Raw genomic sequence first — 18,283 nt, 5'->3', positions numbered from 1 at the left:
CAAAAAGCAAACAAACTTAAATCTGTACAAACATTTGCAAATTGCACCTAATTTAGGTGAAGAACAACATCAGTGCAAGCAATTAGCTATATTTTTCCTTTATGGAAAATAAAAGGGCCCTAAAGCCTCCATAAGCAAAATATACCAAACAGTACAGAACTGTGTCCAGTTTCCCTCTCCTGCCAGAAAAAGACAGAAACAAGATTATTTTGATGTTAACATTATTGTAGATGTCATCTTGATGAATTTCAATAGCCAGCTGAACTTTCACATTAGAAAAACTAGATGCCTGTATGTAAAATTCAGGCATTGCACTTCACGTGTACATACATCCCCTTCCCTTTTCCTTGTAGGAGAAGGACCAAAGGATTTATATGCTTGCTAGCTATGTTACAGGATTATGTATCCTCCAGAAGTGAGCACAACATACAATGAAATAAAGCAACTTGAAAAATGGACAGGGGGAGGGGATATGGGAGTTTAGCAAGTTTTTCTCAGGCCTTCTTGAAAGCAAGGCTCACCAGTTCCCTAGATACCAACATCAACTACAGTTAAGTTAAATTCATTTTACTTTGTGCAACTTCATACACGTAACCTCTCATTTATTAGGATACATTTCACTTTTAAGTGGTAATCCATGGGGTGTCTCTATTCTCTGTCAGCTTTGCTGTCTTCTACCTGCTCGATCAAAGCCAATCTGCAAACCTCTAAGACATCATGCAAGAGTAAGAAACACATTTTCACTCAGTATCTTTGAATAACAATGGCTTACATCTTGGAACAAGCATAATTTTTTATTTATGAACTTTTTCTTTCCATAACCACACAGCTTACTAGCATGAAGTATCCTTCAATACAAACAAGAGAAGCAATATTTCCTGGATCCTTTAAAATGACTTTTTAAGTTTTTAAAGTTAAAAATCTGCCATTGCTACATTCTAGTACCTGTGCAAGAAATCAACAAATTGTTATTCCACCCAGAACACTAGTATTTTAAAGCAACTTTATCACATCAAAACAAAGAATTACAGAATCATTCCGGCTGGAGGTCTGAGTTCATTTGTGCCTGACAAAGGTGATGTGTAAGAAACAAACTCTTAACGCGTTTTTGAATGCACAACAAAATGAGACTACAGACGACAAGAAATACACAAGGAGAAAAATTTTTCAGTGCAACGATGTGATCAGTACAATAAGCACATTAATATTTCTGTGCTATAAATACCTTGATTTCTTGCATACCCTGCAAACAGCAAGTTTAACTTCACATTTCTCTCTCTGCGCTGACTAAACCAAAACAAGCTTTGCCTGGATGACTTTGGCCTTCATCCAGCTCAAGCACTTGTCAGAGCCCAGACCCAAGCCACCTCTAAGGGCAGCAGCAGTAACACAGACACCACAGCCTGCAAGAGACACAACTGAACATCATGAAACCACCAGTAAATTCATACAGACTCAGGAAATTCAGACTACAAAAGCTAAAATGAAAGTCTCAAGGTTGCCAGCATAAATATCTATTCAACAGATTCAAAAGAGGAAAAAAAATAATCAGTAAGATTGAAGGAAGTAATCTTAAAATCATCTAAAATTCACGAGTGACTCAGAGAGCAATACAGGCCTCGATCAAAAGTGACAGATCACTGGCAAAAACAGAAGAATAAAAACATGAAGCCTAATTACACTCATTACAAAGCTTTTGTAACTTCCCTTTTATGAAGTATTGCTCATCTGACAAGGAGAACTGGCAGCTTCAGCCACACTGTGCATGTCAAAAAAAAATCTTCCCAAGGGGCTTCTGTAAAGCCCCGAGAACAAAACCAGAGGAGATGGCAACCACACTGCCAAGATGAACATGGAAATGCACACCAGCTGAAGAATAATCGCCTTAATTTACGTGACTTGCTCAAATACTACAATCATACAGCCTGCATTTTTGTCTTTTTATTGTATGTCGCCTGGAATGATTTATACCCACTAAGCCCTGAAACAAGTATGCTGTTGCAAAACGCTCATTGCTTTTGTTGGTCCACTTGCTCAGCACTTGACGCCCCTGCTTAAGGGTCACTTCAGTTTTAAAATCCAGTCCTGTGCAGCAGCAGATCTTTACCCTGCTTTAAGAAGTTCAGTACATTTAGCTCCGAACAGGGAAAAACTAAAGCAGGTTGTAACCTGGTTCACTACTGAAGTACAACTGCATCTGAAAAAAAGCCAAAGCAGGTATGTGATACCAGCGGGAAAGGGTGAGGAGCACCTTCTGCCATCTGCGGCACGAGGCACTGGGAAGTGGGAGTATGAGATCTGCAACTGCAGAGGAGTTACCCCCACACACCCCCTTTTTAAATACCACTCATCAAGATGAGGCAAGGTCTGGCTGTACCCACAGCCAGCGCTGCTGGGGCCAGCGTGTAACACACAATGGTTACGGAAGCGACGGCTTCCTGGCCCCGAGCGCAGCGTCGGGGAAGCTGCACATTCATTATCATTTTGATGACAGAATTATTTAGGTGACTTGGTTAGGTAGAGGCTAATGACATACATCCTGAAGGTGTGCATTCTCACAGCTTTTTCCTTATGAAATGTCCAAGAGTTCATTGTTCAACTGGAAGCCCCAAGAAACGGCCAACAAAGACAGGAAATTATGCTGCTTTTTTGAGCAGTGAAAAATGACTATGTTGACTTGCCACGCAGCTACATGCGTAAGAGTTTTCGATCTATACAAAGAACCCCTTAATTCTAATGTACTCAAAAGTGATCTGCTTCAAAGACTAGCAATCAAAGTTAGTATCATATTTTTTGTGGAGGACTGAAGTGTTAGTTTGCCAGCAGCAAATCGTACTCAAAAAGCTTCTCTGATCCCACTGTCAAGAGGAGCTTTGAAAGACGAGTCTGCTGACTAAACTACACCTACCTGCTCCCTGTATGCAAGTGCTACTATGTATTTCTGCAATAACAATTACCAGGCTGATTTAAACTTCTTGCCAACATGCTTGAGATACAGGCAGCAAGTCATTTTGGGGGCAAGCGTAATTTTTCATAACTGATGCCTTCCTGTTCCAGTATTCTGCATGTAAAGGTTTTTCCTCAAATATGCACTGTATTTATGTAAGTCATACCTCATCAGAAAAAACAAATCTAATAAGCTTTGTTGTACTTCTACAGAATTTAAAGCCTATGTAGGCAAGCAACACCTGATCTGCAATACTCCTGTGACACAGCTGACCAGCATTGCTATCAGGTAAAATTAGCGCTAACCCACGGCAATGTTCTTCTCATCTCCACTTGAGTAAGAAGTGACTTAAACCAGCAAGTTTCAGGAGCTTACTGCAAGTCATCATGCACTCCTTTGCGCAGAAACAAGAGCATCTATAAATGACTTCTAAGTTTAGAGGTCAAACCAGCATATTTACCTGACATTTTTTGCATCTGAGTTATAAATATAAACACACTTTGCACCACTTACTCATATGACAATGACCCTATGAATCACATTGGGCTCGGTCAATCCACATCCTCCCTAATCCCCCACCTTTCTCTTAAATGCAAGTTAGTATTTAAAGGCAGAATATTCATGAACCTTTGCCTACACATCAGCATAAGGATTCCCTTCTAATGCCCACGTACCCGTGCTGCTGGTTAGACAGACGGGCCCATGACAGGTTTGCCTAACAGCTCCTCTCCCCTTTGTACAGTGACAGTGGCGAACCCCAGAGTGACAGTTTATGTCGAAGGATGATTAATTCCCCACTAACATTTTACGGTCCACGGGGGTGTTTGGAAACTTTGTTTAGAAAACATTTAACAGGTTGGGCTGCCGTCACTGCTCCCGTACCAAGCTGAGCGGTAAGCGGCGCACGGTTCCGTCTGATTTTTAAAGGCCAGCCCTACCGCACGCCCCGCGCGTTGCGGTGAGCTGCCTCACGCAGCTGTCAGTAGCCGCCAGCACCCACCGCCGCAGGGCTGCCAGGTGCGCACCGCGCCCGAGGAGCGCGCAGCAGCGCGGGGCGCGCAGCCCATCCCCGGCCGCGCGGACACGGCGGCGCAGGCGGAGCGCAGCCCCGCACGGGCGCACACGCCGCCGGTCCCGGCCCCCAGGGCCCCCCGAAGCGGGTCGGGGGGCGGGCGAGCGGCCCCGCCGCCTGGCCTTACCTGCTGCCGGGCGGCCGGGCTGAGGCAGTCGGCCGCCGCCTCCATGGCTCCCGCAGCCCCGCTTCCCGCCGCCGCCGCCGCCCCGCGCTGCAGGAAGCGGCCCGGCCCTCCGGGGCGGGGCTGCGGGGCCGGCCCTGCGGGGCACCGGCGGGCTGCGGGGGGCCGCTCCCGGCCGCCCCGGGCCCCAGCTGCGGGGTGGCCAAGGCAGCGCGGATCCCTCCCCCCGCCGCCAGCCCGCCTGCCTCTGCGCCACCGGCCACCAGTCGGAAATCCCCCCCGCAGCCGTGCGACAGGCTTCCCTGCGGCCGGCTGCATCAGGCGCTGCGCTTCTGCAAACGGTTTCAAAGCTCATCACCTCCTTTTTGGAAGATAAAACCCTCCAGCAATAACCCAGCAACTCCCTGCTCCGTGTACATCTGCCCCCCGGGCTGCACATCCAACCTGCTTCTCCCGGCATGCCAGAGATAAGGTTCAGAAGCACTCGAACATACGCTTATAAATACATATTCACACCAACTACCATTTGCATCACTGAAATAAACCATGTTAACTGTTGTTAAACTGCTGCGACTGCATCGGTATGGTGCATTGGGTTGTGCAGAGCTGTGCTTAAAAGGGGTGTCTGATGCAGATACACTGGCGTTGGTTTATTCGTTAAGAAACAGCAGTAATGTGTAAAAGTTTAGAGTGTAAACTCTAAGCAATAAAAAAAAAAATGGGGCAAAAGGAAAGGCCGGAGGTAGAAAAAAAGCGCATATAATCGAGGTCTGAAAGTACTGCAGAAAAGTAATCAGGAATAGTGGCTGGGAAAAACCAAAATGTATTCTGCATTTCGAAAGGTGTCTTGTGATGACCTGGATGAGCCTACAACACACGAAGGGAAAAATCAGGATTAGAGAACAAGTGTTTTGAAATGGCATAATGCCCAAGAAAAATTCAAGGCACAGTCAAAGCAGAAATCTTGGCTCCACGGAAATTAATGCCATCTCTCAATTCCCCCGATTTCATCCAAACCACCCCCTGATTCCCCTCAATTTCATCCGAAGCACACACACCCATGGCATCAACAAAAGGGCAGGGAGAATTACTGAAGGTTACGCAGCTCATTTTATCCATTGCAACTTTGCGACGGCAACAATAGAACATCGGAGAGTCATCTCTTCCTGGCAGCGGATTCTCTCCGGTTGCAGAGAGGCACAACAGGTCATTCCTTAGCAACAAACCCTGCACCCTCTTTCCCGGTCAGCCCGGGCAGGTTGGGGAGCCCTGCGACGCCTCCACCCCACTGAGCTCATTCTTTCCATGAGCTGCCAGCCCAGTACTGAGAATCTGTTCTTTCACACTGGGCAGAGCACATGCTGCCATGCTGCTGGCAATATTTTAGCTAATTTTCAAGCACCGGTACTATTTTACATCTTGGTGGCAATACTTCAACCGGATTCATTGACAGACCCCGGACCCCAGCCATATCCCACTGCCCCTGGAAAGGCCAGACACGCTTCCTTTAAATAAAAGGCATTACGGATGTCTAACTTGTACCCTGGCTCTAGGAGAAACCCTGTTTATGTGAGGGGAAGCTTTGTGTTTGTAAAATAGACTGTGGTTTTACAAAAGTCATGGAATCATAGAATGGTTTGGGTTGGAAGGGAGATGTTAAAGATGACCAAGTTCCTATTGCCCTGCCACGGGCAGGGCCACCTTCCACCAGCCCAGGCTGCTCACAGCCCCATCCAGCCTGGCCTTGAACACTGCCAGGGATGGGGCAGCCACAGCTGCTCGGGGCAGCCTGGGCCAGCGTCTCACCACTCTCACAGCAAAGAATTCCTTCCTAATAGCTAATCTAGACCTACCCTCTCAGTTTAAAGCCGTTGCCCCTTGTTCTATCACTACAGGCCCTGGTAAAAAGTCTCTCTCTCTCTCTCTCTCTCTGCAATAAAGTCTTTGAAGTCTCCATCTTTCATTAAACTCCAAAATTACCTGTTGAGTCTACAAGTTTTTTTTTTTTCTCTTCACTACAGAAAAAAGGACCCAACTTTGCTTTTAAAAGAAAATCCAAACTGTCTTAAATCCACTTCAGTATGTGTACGAAAATAAAGAAACTAATGTATACAGAAATAATACCTGTTCCTGTGAAGCTGGAACGTATTCACATGCCTCAAAGGTATTGTTGGTTTTTTTGTTTTTTTTTTTTTAATTAGAAAAAAGACAGGCTTAAGCTACTCTGGAAGATGATAATGGAGATTCAGTGATACACTATAGCCTTGTGTTAAATTTCTTCTTGGTCAACCTGCTAGCTGGAGGGTATGACAGGTATGCCTGTGTAACCAAATGCGCGAAATGAAAGGGGAAAGGGAAGCCAGTCAGCCCAGCACGCTTCACAGGCACTCAACATGCAATACGAGAAAACACCTGCAATTTAAATCTGTCTTTAACAGACACCCATTTTATCCCCCAGTATGGTTTATACTGAAATCAGGAACCAGGCCAAAGTAACATGATCAGGAAACACTTTCCTGTTCGGGTGGTATAACCCACAATCCTAAACCCATTATTTAAGGCTAATGAAGTTCCTGGTCTGCTATGTTTCCCTTATCCTCTGTCAGCAAGTGCAAAGAGCAACAGAAATCTAGAATAATTGAAGGAAGACCCTGGCATGCCCTGTAGTGGTGCTTTCTGCCCCAGACAGTTGGCTGACTTGCCTGGAGACCCACCCCGAGTGCCGGCAACCTCTCTGCTCTGCCCTGCGATGCTGAGCAAGTCTGTCTTTTGCGAACAGCCTCGAGCCCAAGACAAGGTACACCCTAATTCCCAGAGATTGTTCAGCATTTAATTGTGGTGCAGTAAACAGTATCAAGCATTGCAGAAATCCAGAAATCGCCACCAGTTATGAATAAGGCACTTCTGGGCTATGGCAACTCACCCCAAGGTAGCCAGGGGCCAGACACTGAACTTAAGTCTTCAGGAAAAGCATGTGTTGCCTTATATGTAGAAGTTTTAACAGAGAAGGGAAAGGAAGGAGAGTGACGTTAACCGTGTAAATCTGAAGCATCGTTAACAATGCAGCATGACAAAGTATGCATATTTTCATTTTAGCTGAAAATAGACAATTTGTTCTGGTTTGCTTGGTTAATGAGAATTAACCTCCCTTTACATTCACTGAGAAATCTGTACAGTTTCTGTACTGTCACTTGGAAGATACACTAGAGATGTGAGTAATTCCTACAGAAGGCATAAATTACTGAGGACCCGCATACACCCACACACCTTCTAATTACTTTCTAAGTCCATGTAGAAACCAAGATGTTTGTTTTTATTTGGTTTTACTTGAGGAAGCACTTCATCCATACCTCGGGATAAATTCAAACACACAAGTGTACTGTTGATCTGCTGGGCAGGAGCTGAAGAAGGGCCAGGAGGTCTTTTTCATACTAGCAAACTTCCATTTCTCAGCAACACAGAGCTGACAGCATTCAAACACACACTTTAGCATGTTTGAATTGATCTTTTATGAAACGAGGCCCATTCTGCTAGGCAGGTCCTGACAGATTTCCCAAGAACAGGAATTCTCTGCACACCCACATACAGTCTTCCTCATCCCTCCTGGCACTTGACACTCCACCAAACCCTTCAGACAACGCTAAATAGAAAGCAAGCATAACAGTTCTGTAACTACAGGAGCTGAGCCACAATCTAGGAAGCTGGTGATGCATTTTACTTGTTTGCTTGCTAAAGCTACTTAGCATTGCTAAGCTGACAGCGGTTAGCCCTTGCCCTTCCAGCTGCTGCTATGTCACTTGGGGGAGCAGGGGGGTACAGAGAGCACCTACAGAACACTGACTGAAAGTGGGTACTAGTCTATCTTTTTTTTTACCTCCTCAGAAATGAAGGGTCTATCTAGTCATACTTCCATCATATTCAGAAAGATAGCTGAAGTACCTCAAGTTCTGCTAAATATTGTGAATTCAGTGCACAATTCTTGTGTCTGTGCATTTCCCATTTGAACTAAGAGGGATGTTAATTCAGGGAGCTATATAAGCAGGAAGAATGTTCACGACGGAAATATGCATTACAAGTACTACAATGCTAAGTTGAGCATAAGAAAAGCAGGCAACAGGGGAGATTTGGCAGGGGGTGGAGAATCAGCTGACATTTTTCAGAAACCTGGTAGATTAACTGTGAGTTCATCTTAGGTATGCCTAAGCAGAACGCCCCCCCCCCCCCCCAAAAAAAAAAAATAAAAAAAAAATTACTGCACTTAGGACAGCAGCTAAGTTTCTGATTACACAGACTCCTTATTTCTCCATAGGGAACACACCGCACCTTTGCAAACATATATACACATACCACAAAAAAAAAAAAAAAAAAAAAAGAAAAAAAGAAAAAAAGAAAAGAAAAAAAAAGCAAAAAAAAAGCATGCTTGCACACAACAGAATGCGTTCCTCCACAAATAGACCTTAACCCTAAAAATCAGTTTCACAGAAGCACAACCCCTTACCTATAACTACCAAGGAGCTGCATCAAAAGGAAGAGGAAAAGACTGTACAGTCATTTTCGAGTTAATATTAAGATCACTGATAATGCAAGCAAATTCCAAGGACGCCTGGCCCCTAACACAGGTCACACTCAATTGATTATTTCTGTCTTCAGGATGTGTTGTGCCAGAGGTAGTTTAAAAGACATAGAAGCAGGGATCCAAGTAGCAATAAAGTAGACAAAACTTTTACAGACAGGTTTAAACACCGAAAAAACCTGCAACACAGAGCATATTGGCTCCAGCTTGGCACACCCCAGTATTAATACTTAAACAATACCAGCAGCCACCTCCCAGCGCTATCCATTATGTAACTCAGCTTAAAACATTTGTGCGTTTCCTTTATTTTCTTCAGTTAGTAACTTTTTTGGTGGACTTGGCAGCATTAGGTTAATGGGTAGACTCCATGATCTTAAAGGTCTTTTCAAACCTAAACAATTCCATGATTCTTAGAATTTCGGCAGCATCCCTACATACCAGATTTACAACTGGCTTTCCAAACAGTGGGAACAGACAAAGAAAGTCTCGTTTTGTGGAGAAAGTTGCTGGAAAGTACTTAATATTAGAAGAAAAATAGAGAGGTTACTCTAGCCCTTCCGCCCCTAGTCTTGTTCTTCTGATGTTCAAGGAAGTCTATAAAAAAAAAATCCATGGAGTAACACCCATCTGAAGTCACAGAGACAGAAAAAAAAACCATGCACGCATCTCACTTCATCATCCCTGTCTGCTGTGGGCATCCTGGCACCCTTGCAGCTCAGCTGGCAAAGTTAACAAAACCTCCTTGTAAACCGTAACCAAGGCAATGAACTCAAGTATACACAACCGAGTGCTTCTTAGGAAAACAATGTCCGGTTTTCATCACCAAAATGTACTGCCAGTATCAACAGATTATTTTCTACTGAGGCTAGAATGTGACACAGCAAGGAGGAAGGAAACTGCTGAACCAGGCACAAGCGCTTCTCACCACACTTAAGTCAGACAAACCGAATCATGCTAGCGGGGAAGCTAGGAGATTTTTGGGTAGCCTATACGTGGCATGTTTAGCATTCAGCTCAGGGAATCCATTCAGTTTCAAACTCAAAAGCAATGTCGTCATGAACATTTGGATATCAAATCTATTAATGCCCAGCTACTATCAGAAAGCTTCAGAAATTTGAAATATGGGTATATGAAAAGTTATATGATCTTTCCATTTCAGAAGAGACAGATTTTAAAATAGTTGCCATAAGCCAATAAATTCCTTATCTAGTCTTAAACTTTTCTATTCCTTTGCTTAACAATGAAAAAAAAATATCTACAGAATTTTAAAAAGATCAGACCACAAAAACCCCGAGTTTTGGTTAGAAGCATCTTACAGGACTCAAGTATACAGACATCTGTCTAAAATATACACACACAAAAATGATCCAGTAAGAGACTTGTAGAAAAGTGCTCCTCTGCTGGGGTATCCACAATATTAGGCTTTGCCATTTCCCAGGCTCTACCTCAAACCTAATCAGCTTTCAAGGGTTGGAAGCTGCATTAAACATTTCCACCGTGACTGCAAATTTTGCAAGTTAGAAAACCAACAGTAGTTTCAAAGAATACCACACAGAAGGGCAGAGGTTCTGCACTTCAGACCTAGACCCCATCAGGGACATTAGGTGGGGAAACACAAGCAGTGTTTGAATTCGAAAACTGGAAGTGGCACAGGTACCTCATGAAGCTCTCCAACTCAACACACACACACAAAAATAGGCTTTTACTGTGTGAACTGGATATTAGTTGCCAAGTCCAAAAATTAAGACTTACAGCTAATTATAATTATGGTTTCAACCCAAATATTTGCTTATATTCACTACAGAGAATAAACTAGTATGACATCTTAAATGTACAACGATCATGTCTTTACCTTGAAGATCCTCTGAAAAAAACTGATGAATCTCCTTATTAAACATCTTACCAAAAAAATCAACGGTTCACTTTGTACAGGAAAATTGGACACTTCTCAAAGGGGATGATAAGGACATCTACAAAAGAAAACTGACCAAAAGAACTGTTATGGCATTTCCCATGACCACCCTAGCTGCAACCTAAAATTATTTTTCCCCCGCATCGGGCTCGTTCACATGATGAAATCCTACAAGACTGAAGTTTGGTAGAAGACTAAATGAGAAGTTTTTTCATGGGAAGTTTTTCTTGCAAAGGCATTCCAAGACTCATTTCTTATTTTGTTTTTTTTAAAGTTTCCCAGAATGCCAGAGCTTTGTTTTTCTCTTTTCATTAATTCCCAAGTGCCAGGAGCAGGGTGTACGTACGAACAGGCAGACGCTCCCCTCTGAGATGCTGATGGTGCTGCTGTGAATTATCTGTGTTTAAGGGGTCAGCATTCTTGGTCTTCTTGCTTAATATTTTGAGCCAAAGGCTGGGAAGAGGAAGATGGGAAGAGATCCACAACTAATGAGGAATTTACACATGAACGTTGTCCACTTCAGAGAAACATTTGCTTGTATGTTTGCCAGAAAACCCATCTCATAGATATAATTTAAGCACGTGACCAGAGCCTGGAAAGTCTTGTTGACACAGACCTTTTTCCCCCCATAAAGAAAGATAATGTTTATTCTGCAGAACACTGCAGTGAACAGCATGTACAGCTCTACAACGCAAGAGACAATTAGGGAGTTGTGCCCTACTTCATAAATTATATTGCCATGCAGTCACAAGGGGACACTGCTAAAAATATAGTCTACACAAAAACTGAACTCCACCACGAGCCTGCATGGATTACCAAAAGTTTATCCTGCCACAAGGAACTGATCTTAAAACACCTGTTAGAAGTGACATATCCTGTAATCATTTCCATAGATCCTAGAAGTGTCCTTCAATTCAAACAAACCCTCTCCATGAGAAAATGCTAGAGAGTTCAAAGTGGCTTCAGAGGCAAAATTCAGAAGAAAATTACAAAATTCTACAGAAAAGTAGTTCTGGAGAATCCTGTAAGAATAGATTTCCATAAACACTGTAGCTCCACTGCAGCTTTAGGAAAGCTCTGCAGAGGGATCTGGAGAGGCTGGATCAATGGGCCGAGGCCAGCTGTATGAGGTTCAACCAGGCTCAGTGCTGGGTCCTGCACCTGGGTCACACCAGCCCCACACAGTGCTACAGGCTTGGGGCAGAGCAGCTGGGAAGCTGCCTGGAGGGAAAGGACCTGGGGGTGCTGGTGGACAGGCGGTTGAATGCGAGCCAGCCGTGTGTCCAACCGTGTGCCCAGGTGGCCAAGGCAGCCAACAGCATCCTGGCTTGTGTGTGAAACGGTGTGGCCAGCAGGACAAGGGCAGTGACCATCCCTCTACTGTGGGATGTACTCGGCCCTGGTGAGGCTGCACCTCAAATACAGTGTTCAGTTTTGGGCCCTCCCTGGAGCATGTCCAGAGAAGGGCAAACGGAGCTGGGGAAGCATCTGGAGCACAAGTCTGATGGGGAGCGGCTGAGGGAACAGGGGGTGTTTAGCCTGGAGAGGAGGTGGCTCGGGGAGGGGACATGATCACTCTCTACAACTGCCTGCAAGGAGGTTGCAGGCAGCTGGGGGTCAATCTCTTCTCCCAAGGAACAAGTGACAAGACAAGAGGAGACGGCCTCAAGTTATGCCAGGGGAGGTTCAGATTGGGAATTAGGAAACATTTCTTCACCAAAAGGGTGGTCAAGCACTGGGACAGGCTGCCCAGGGAGGTGGTGGAATCACCATCCCTAGAGGTATTTAAAAGATGTGTAGCTGTGGTGCTTAGGGACAGGGTTTAGTGATGGACTTGGCAGTGCTGGGTTAACTGTTGCACTTGATGACCTTAAAGGTCTTTTCCAACCAAAATGATTCTATGAATCTATGATTCCAGAGCCTGGAGATGGGAAGATTACTGTATACATAGAGCATACCACTTCAACTGATATTTAGCAAGAAGTAACTTGTTTCTGTGAAAAAGCACAATAGGGATGAAGGAACAATTCCAGTACAGGCTGTTGGCTGACAGCTCTGCAGAAGCATGCTACAGCTTTAAATCCTGACCAATTTTCTATAGGTAGTGTATGTGGCAGAGGACTAATGGAGTATCAACTAACCACATTTACGTCACTTCAACCGGCTTTTTCTCTCAAAATAGCTCTAATCAGTAAGTGGTTGCTCCCACCAGAGAAGAATTTGGATACCACTCTGCAGCTGTTATCTCGAAGAACAAAACCACACGTTTTATACACCCTGTACAATACTACACTCATATGCTTTAGATCAAGACTATTACTCATGTAAAATAGTTTTGAGGGAGTCAACATTGAACTTTGAAACAGCTGGATTGCTCATTCAAGTAAATAAATCAAAACTGTTGAGGCTACTATGATACCTAGAAGGATAAAAATAAACAAAAACTGCTAACTGACAGTATTGGCAAATATGAACTAGAATTTCACAAGAAAAGCATACAAAGCTTCGCAGTGTTGTCTCCTGAAATACTTACATGCATGAAACTACATTCAGTGGTTTCTTCCACTTGCTTTACCCAACTTCTTCTTTACAAAGAAGAAATTTCTCTTTTACAGTGACCACACAGATCCTTTCAGTTCTCCCTCTTAGATCAGCAGTGTTTTGCAGTGACCGTTTTCTTTGTTTAAAATGTAGATAAAACCGAACGTCAAAACACACAAGTAGAATGGTTGTATTCCAGAGCACTTTTTAAATACTGTATTTCTGTGATTGTAGAACAGCCTTTGTGATTAGAGTCACACAGAGTTCACTGCAGACTTTAGAGGGCTTAAAGCAATCTGGCTGAAAGAAGGGCACTATGCAAAGAGGGGGTACCTAAGGTAGATAAAAGCTTGTAAGACCATCCCACAGTAAGTCTATATTATGTACACCTCAAAAGGCTTTAAATCTTTCTTCATTACAAAATGTTTACGTTTGGCATTCTGGATTTCTTTCTTTGGAGATAAAAAACAGCACGCTACTTGTAATACAGACACTGGTGTTATCCGGGTAGCACAAATGAATCTGTAACATACAGAACCGGGTAACTTTTGTTTAAACCAAATATAAAGTGAAAGATGAAGGATATGTTACCACTTTAATGACCCTGCATTCTTGCTAGATAGCTATCTTCATGTGATATCACAATTAAGTAAGTAAGTTGAAGTATGTTTCAGACTCTTGGTGCTTGAATGCCATTTCTTTCCAGCAAGGGAGAAAAGCTACAACCAGTGTTCCCCACCAGGACCAGTCCGCAGGCATCCAGCACACAGGGAGGTCAGCAGAAAGACTCTTGGTAAAGAAGCACACAAAGTTATTTCATCCATTTGTACGTGTTACTGAAGAGCAAAAGCATTTATCTTGACCATGGTCACAGAGAAAGTAAGTACAATAATCAAATTTGGAGCCTGCAATAAACAGCAATATTTCATCTGGCTTCTTCACAACATAAACACAGGTTAGGGAGGGCTCTGGGGCTGGGCGAATGCCAACATCTTTTTGAGCATGGACATAAACAAAGGCTTTGTTCCTGACTGGTAAAAATATAAGAGTATAAATAAGAACTGAAATTCAGGGACTGCTACAAGCAATGTAATCTGTGGGTACCTCATTCTTGTCTCCACCGAACTGCAAATTTCATCTGAATAAAAGTTGGCAAATCTTGATCACAGCTCTGCACTTATAGCACATTAAAATGTGGATACAAACCTCAGCAACTCTTTAAAACTATGTTCAAACTATCAAACCAGAGAAAAGAAAACACAAATTTTGAAGTAAACATTACTGATACTGTTCTAGAGATTACCCAGTCTGTGACAATAAGTGATATAAAGCTTTAAGAAAGGGCATAAATACAAGATTCAGTTCTATTTTGTTTCTCAAATCAACTGCACCTACTTTTTGGTTCAATTACCTTAAAGAAAAACAAAAAGGCAACTAAAACCCCACCTTTGCTTGCATTACAGTAATAAAAAATACATTTACAGTGAATTATGTGTCCACCAACACCACTGGGTCTCCACAGAAGCACAGTCTTTGTATCCAGACAAGTTTCAGACTGATTTATTCTTTTAAAGCCAAGTAAAATAAAGATCAGAAGTTTCAGGTAATCCTGAATGCTGTCCCGTATTATATGCTCTTGAAGAGGTACAGAGGCAGTAATAGATTTCAAATGTTATCAAATACCCAATAGCTGGTCAGACACTAATGAAATGTCCAGTTCTTGGCCATGAAAGTTATATAGTATTGAAAAATTATGCAAACAGGTAGTGTGAAGTAAAGATGATAAGAGATAAAGGAAAAAAAAACCTGCTGAAAATACTGCAGAGCAAACAAAGCATGCAGCGGGGGTATGCAGAAAACATCAGCGATTAAATACATGATGAATACCAAACAAGAGAGCACAAGAGGGAAGGGAAATAAGATACTAGTGAAAATGAGAAATCAGGAAGGGGGAGAAAAAAAGAAGGCCTAATAAAAGCATAGGATATAAGCACCAAAGCCTGGGGGAGTCAAGACTTCATAGCCATTTCCAGTTCCTGTACAAAAACAGTTCAACGTCAACAACTTCCAATGCTAAGACAAATTGTATCATTATTTTGAAATGGTGTAAGACTGAAGTTAGTATGTGAACTGCTGTTATTTCAGTGTCATGCTAATGTGGGACCCTTCCATTTCGCAACAGGTCAGAACAATTTGTCTCTTAAAGTTTCAGTGGGAAATTTTTAAAGAGCTTTGTGCCAAGAACGAGTCAGTGAAGTTGCACAGGTCTTTGCCATCAATTAGGAGCAATTCAGAATTCCACTGTGCTTCAGTTTCTTCTCTAGAGACTATACGTCCCTCTGACGGAAAACAAATACAAGTAGTGTTTTGAAATCTTCAGACACAACACATTACATATGGCAATTTTATGCCAGCAGAGCAATTGAGAAACTACAAGAAAAATTAATCTTTCACATAGCTACAATGTTTGTATCTATTGGGTATACAGGACAGCACGTAGGAAGCAAACAGAGCTCTTTTGGGGAATTTAGTTTTCGGGAGCGACTTCTGCAACATAGCAGCTCTCTGCAGACAAGTGCAGTAGCCTGTGAATTGCAACTCAGAAGCCCTGACTACAGGAGAGGAAATACAAGAGAGATCTTAACACTCTCAGTATAGCAAGCCCTTGCCGAATCTGGTACCATTATGACAGAGATTTCTCTCTGCTTCTATGAAAAAGTAAATCAGACTATATACTAATAGCACAGCAGGGTAAGTTCTTGAAAAAAAAAAATTAAATTTTAAAAGTGAATTAAATGCTTTTACAGACTTAGTCCTCTTTATACAAAAGAATGCTCTAATTTGTAGAGGTATGTGGTGAAGCAAGTATTAAGGATCAGTCTCGCATACAGTGTATCAGAGGAGTACTACTGATTAATTATTCTATCTAAAAAGACAGAGAATGAACTTCAAGCTTACTTAAACTGGCCTGAAACCCACAAGAGGGAGCAGCAATCAAGCAAAGCAAACATTTTTTTGTGTTTCTAAAGAGACAGCACTTCCATCACACAAAGCTGGATCCCTGAGTTTTCAGTATAAATGTTTAACTACCTGACTATTCAGTCATTGAGGATGTGGATGAAAATTATTTGCAACTTTTTCATCTGACCTTGGGAAAACAAAGAGGTTAAGAGACCACAGCAGAAGGTATACTCCTCTGTATTCCTACTGAGGACATGGTAATTTCTCCTTTAATTATTCCCAAGTGCATTTCAACCACCTGTGCAAAGAAGCAAACAAACAAAGGTGGCAGGGGGCTGGGGATATTTAGAATTTGTGTTAAATTTCCAGATCCCCGCAGACCCCCAAAAAACCACAAATCCTAGCTAATTTTATTTTGCCAGTAATTTAGGTTTTATATCCTCACTCTCTCCTTCATCAATGCTTTTGAAGAACCTCAACAAAACTCATACTTTAACTACCAGCCTTTCAAAAGGCAACAGCTTCTGTGTTCAGCATCGCTTCAACAGAGCAGAAAAAAACCATAGAGGTTTGAAAAGGTTCACAATATTGTTTCTTGCAGGCTCCTGCAACCAGATGACAGCCTTGTTTTTAAGTGAAAGAATAGAAACAAATAAGACAGCAACATGCTTTGCTGACAGTTAAAAGATTTTATTTTTTAAAAAATAGGAGCTCCTCAGAGCTCAAAACAGCAGCTGAAGACTCAGCTAAATGCTTAGAGGCAGAACACCTCACATCACTTTGTCTCCTACCTCCCAGCCCAGTATTTCAGGACCTATTATTAATTTATTGCCTTTTCCTAGCTAAGAACAGGAATTTTAAAGAGAGCACATTCAAGTATAAATTGCAATAGAGAGGGGAGACTGATGGAAAATTCTTGACAGAAGAATACTTTGAGATAGAATTTATCTACATGCTCTAAGGCAGTCCCAGGAGGGCCAACAAAGTGCAGACGAGTGGGCTGCTGTTGTAGGAGCTGCAGCACCAGCCAGCTACAACCCACCCAGTGCCAGGGAGCCAGCCCCATACAGCCTCTGCTTGGGGAACAGCTCCCTCGGGCTTTGAGCCTGCCAGTGTGGCATCCCACCAGCCCCATACAGCAAGGCCAAGGTGGCAGAGTCTCCCATCATCAGTTTTTCTAGCAGCTCCTGAAGGGTGAGTTTGGGCAACTTCTCATCCCCCCTGCACTTTTTGTTACTGCTCTCCCTTCCCAGGTTTCTCCCTCAGGGATTATCCACAGTCCTCAATAGGTATTTCATTATATGCACACCCTACTCACCGGAAAAAGGGGAAAAAGTAGGAATCTAAATTTAATTGAAACTATGCCTTGGGTCATAAAAAAAAGTGAGCATTTCACATTCATCTGCAAAATCCAGTGCAGTGGCTAAAAAGTCAGTATCACAGACAAAAAAACAAACAAACCCAACACACAAAGCAAACCCAAAACCCAACCCAGTTTTACATGTTCTGGGTTCCTTTGGGAACAGACCTTACACACATCAGTTGCTCCAACAGAGACTTCAGTAAAAGCTCTGACCACCCTTCATACTTCCCTGACTTTTTTAAACCATCTGTTATGGATGCAAACTTACTCTAAGCCACAGATATACAAAACATAATGGGTTTGAGAGACATGGCTGCCAGAGAATAAAGGACTTGCTAGTAACCACTCAAAAATGTTGATGTCAAATATTAATAGTCACAATACAGTCTACTTACTAGAGTAGGCTTCTAGGTTTTATGAAAAAAAAAAAAAAAACAACAATACATAAGGAAGTTATATACCAGAATATCTTCCATTTATTTTCTTAGCTCTTGATTACAGTTCGTGTTTCATGGAGAGTAACATTTCAGAAAAGATTCACAGCAGCATCTCCAAAGCTTTAGTGATGCTTACAGCTGTATCATCTCACAGGGTCAGACAGCACAAGTGTTTAAACCAAATAAAATTTGGAGAGAAGACCTCAAAGCCTTTCACGTCGCCAGAAGCAACGATGCTTTTCATAGGTAGCAAATCTCTGTGGCTCAAGAGGACCAATTAACCAGGGGAGTAATGGAGCTCCTTGTAAACCCAAGATGTTGCCTAAAAGGAAAAACATATCCTTGAGGTCACT

The 18,283-nt window shown here is 42.7% G+C and overlaps 1 protein-coding gene across 21 annotated transcripts in view; it reads right to left on the bottom strand.

Moving 5' to 3' along the window:
- The window catches only part of LRRFIP1 (LRR binding FLII interacting protein 1), a 112,013-nt gene that overhangs the window by 65,830 nt on the left and 27,900 nt on the right, over positions 1 to 18,283 (bottom strand). For 9 of the 21 annotated variants that reach the window (XM_055811465.1, XM_055811448.1, XM_055811451.1 and 6 more), the window contains exon 1: positions 4,147 to 4,299. The exons of 9 other annotated variants lie outside the window; for them this stretch is intronic. In XM_055811465.1, coding sequence (XP_055667440.1) covers positions 4,147 to 4,191 — 45 coding nt within the window. In that variant the 5' untranslated portion in view covers positions 4,192 to 4,299. Of the gene's footprint in view, positions 1 to 4,146; positions 4,387 to 18,283 lie in introns of those variants that run through there. 3 more of the 21 variants (XM_055811463.1, XM_055811464.1, XM_055811458.1) reach the window with 3 other exon arrangements.

The sequence above is a fragment of the Falco peregrinus genome, chromosome 8 (assembly GCF_023634155.1).
Source record: "Falco peregrinus isolate bFalPer1 chromosome 8, bFalPer1.pri, whole genome shotgun sequence".
Taxonomy (NCBI): Eukaryota; Metazoa; Chordata; class Aves; order Falconiformes; family Falconidae; genus Falco; species Falco peregrinus.
The sequence above is the reverse complement of the archived record's forward strand: the minus strand, read 5'-3'. Positions and strand labels throughout refer to the sequence as shown.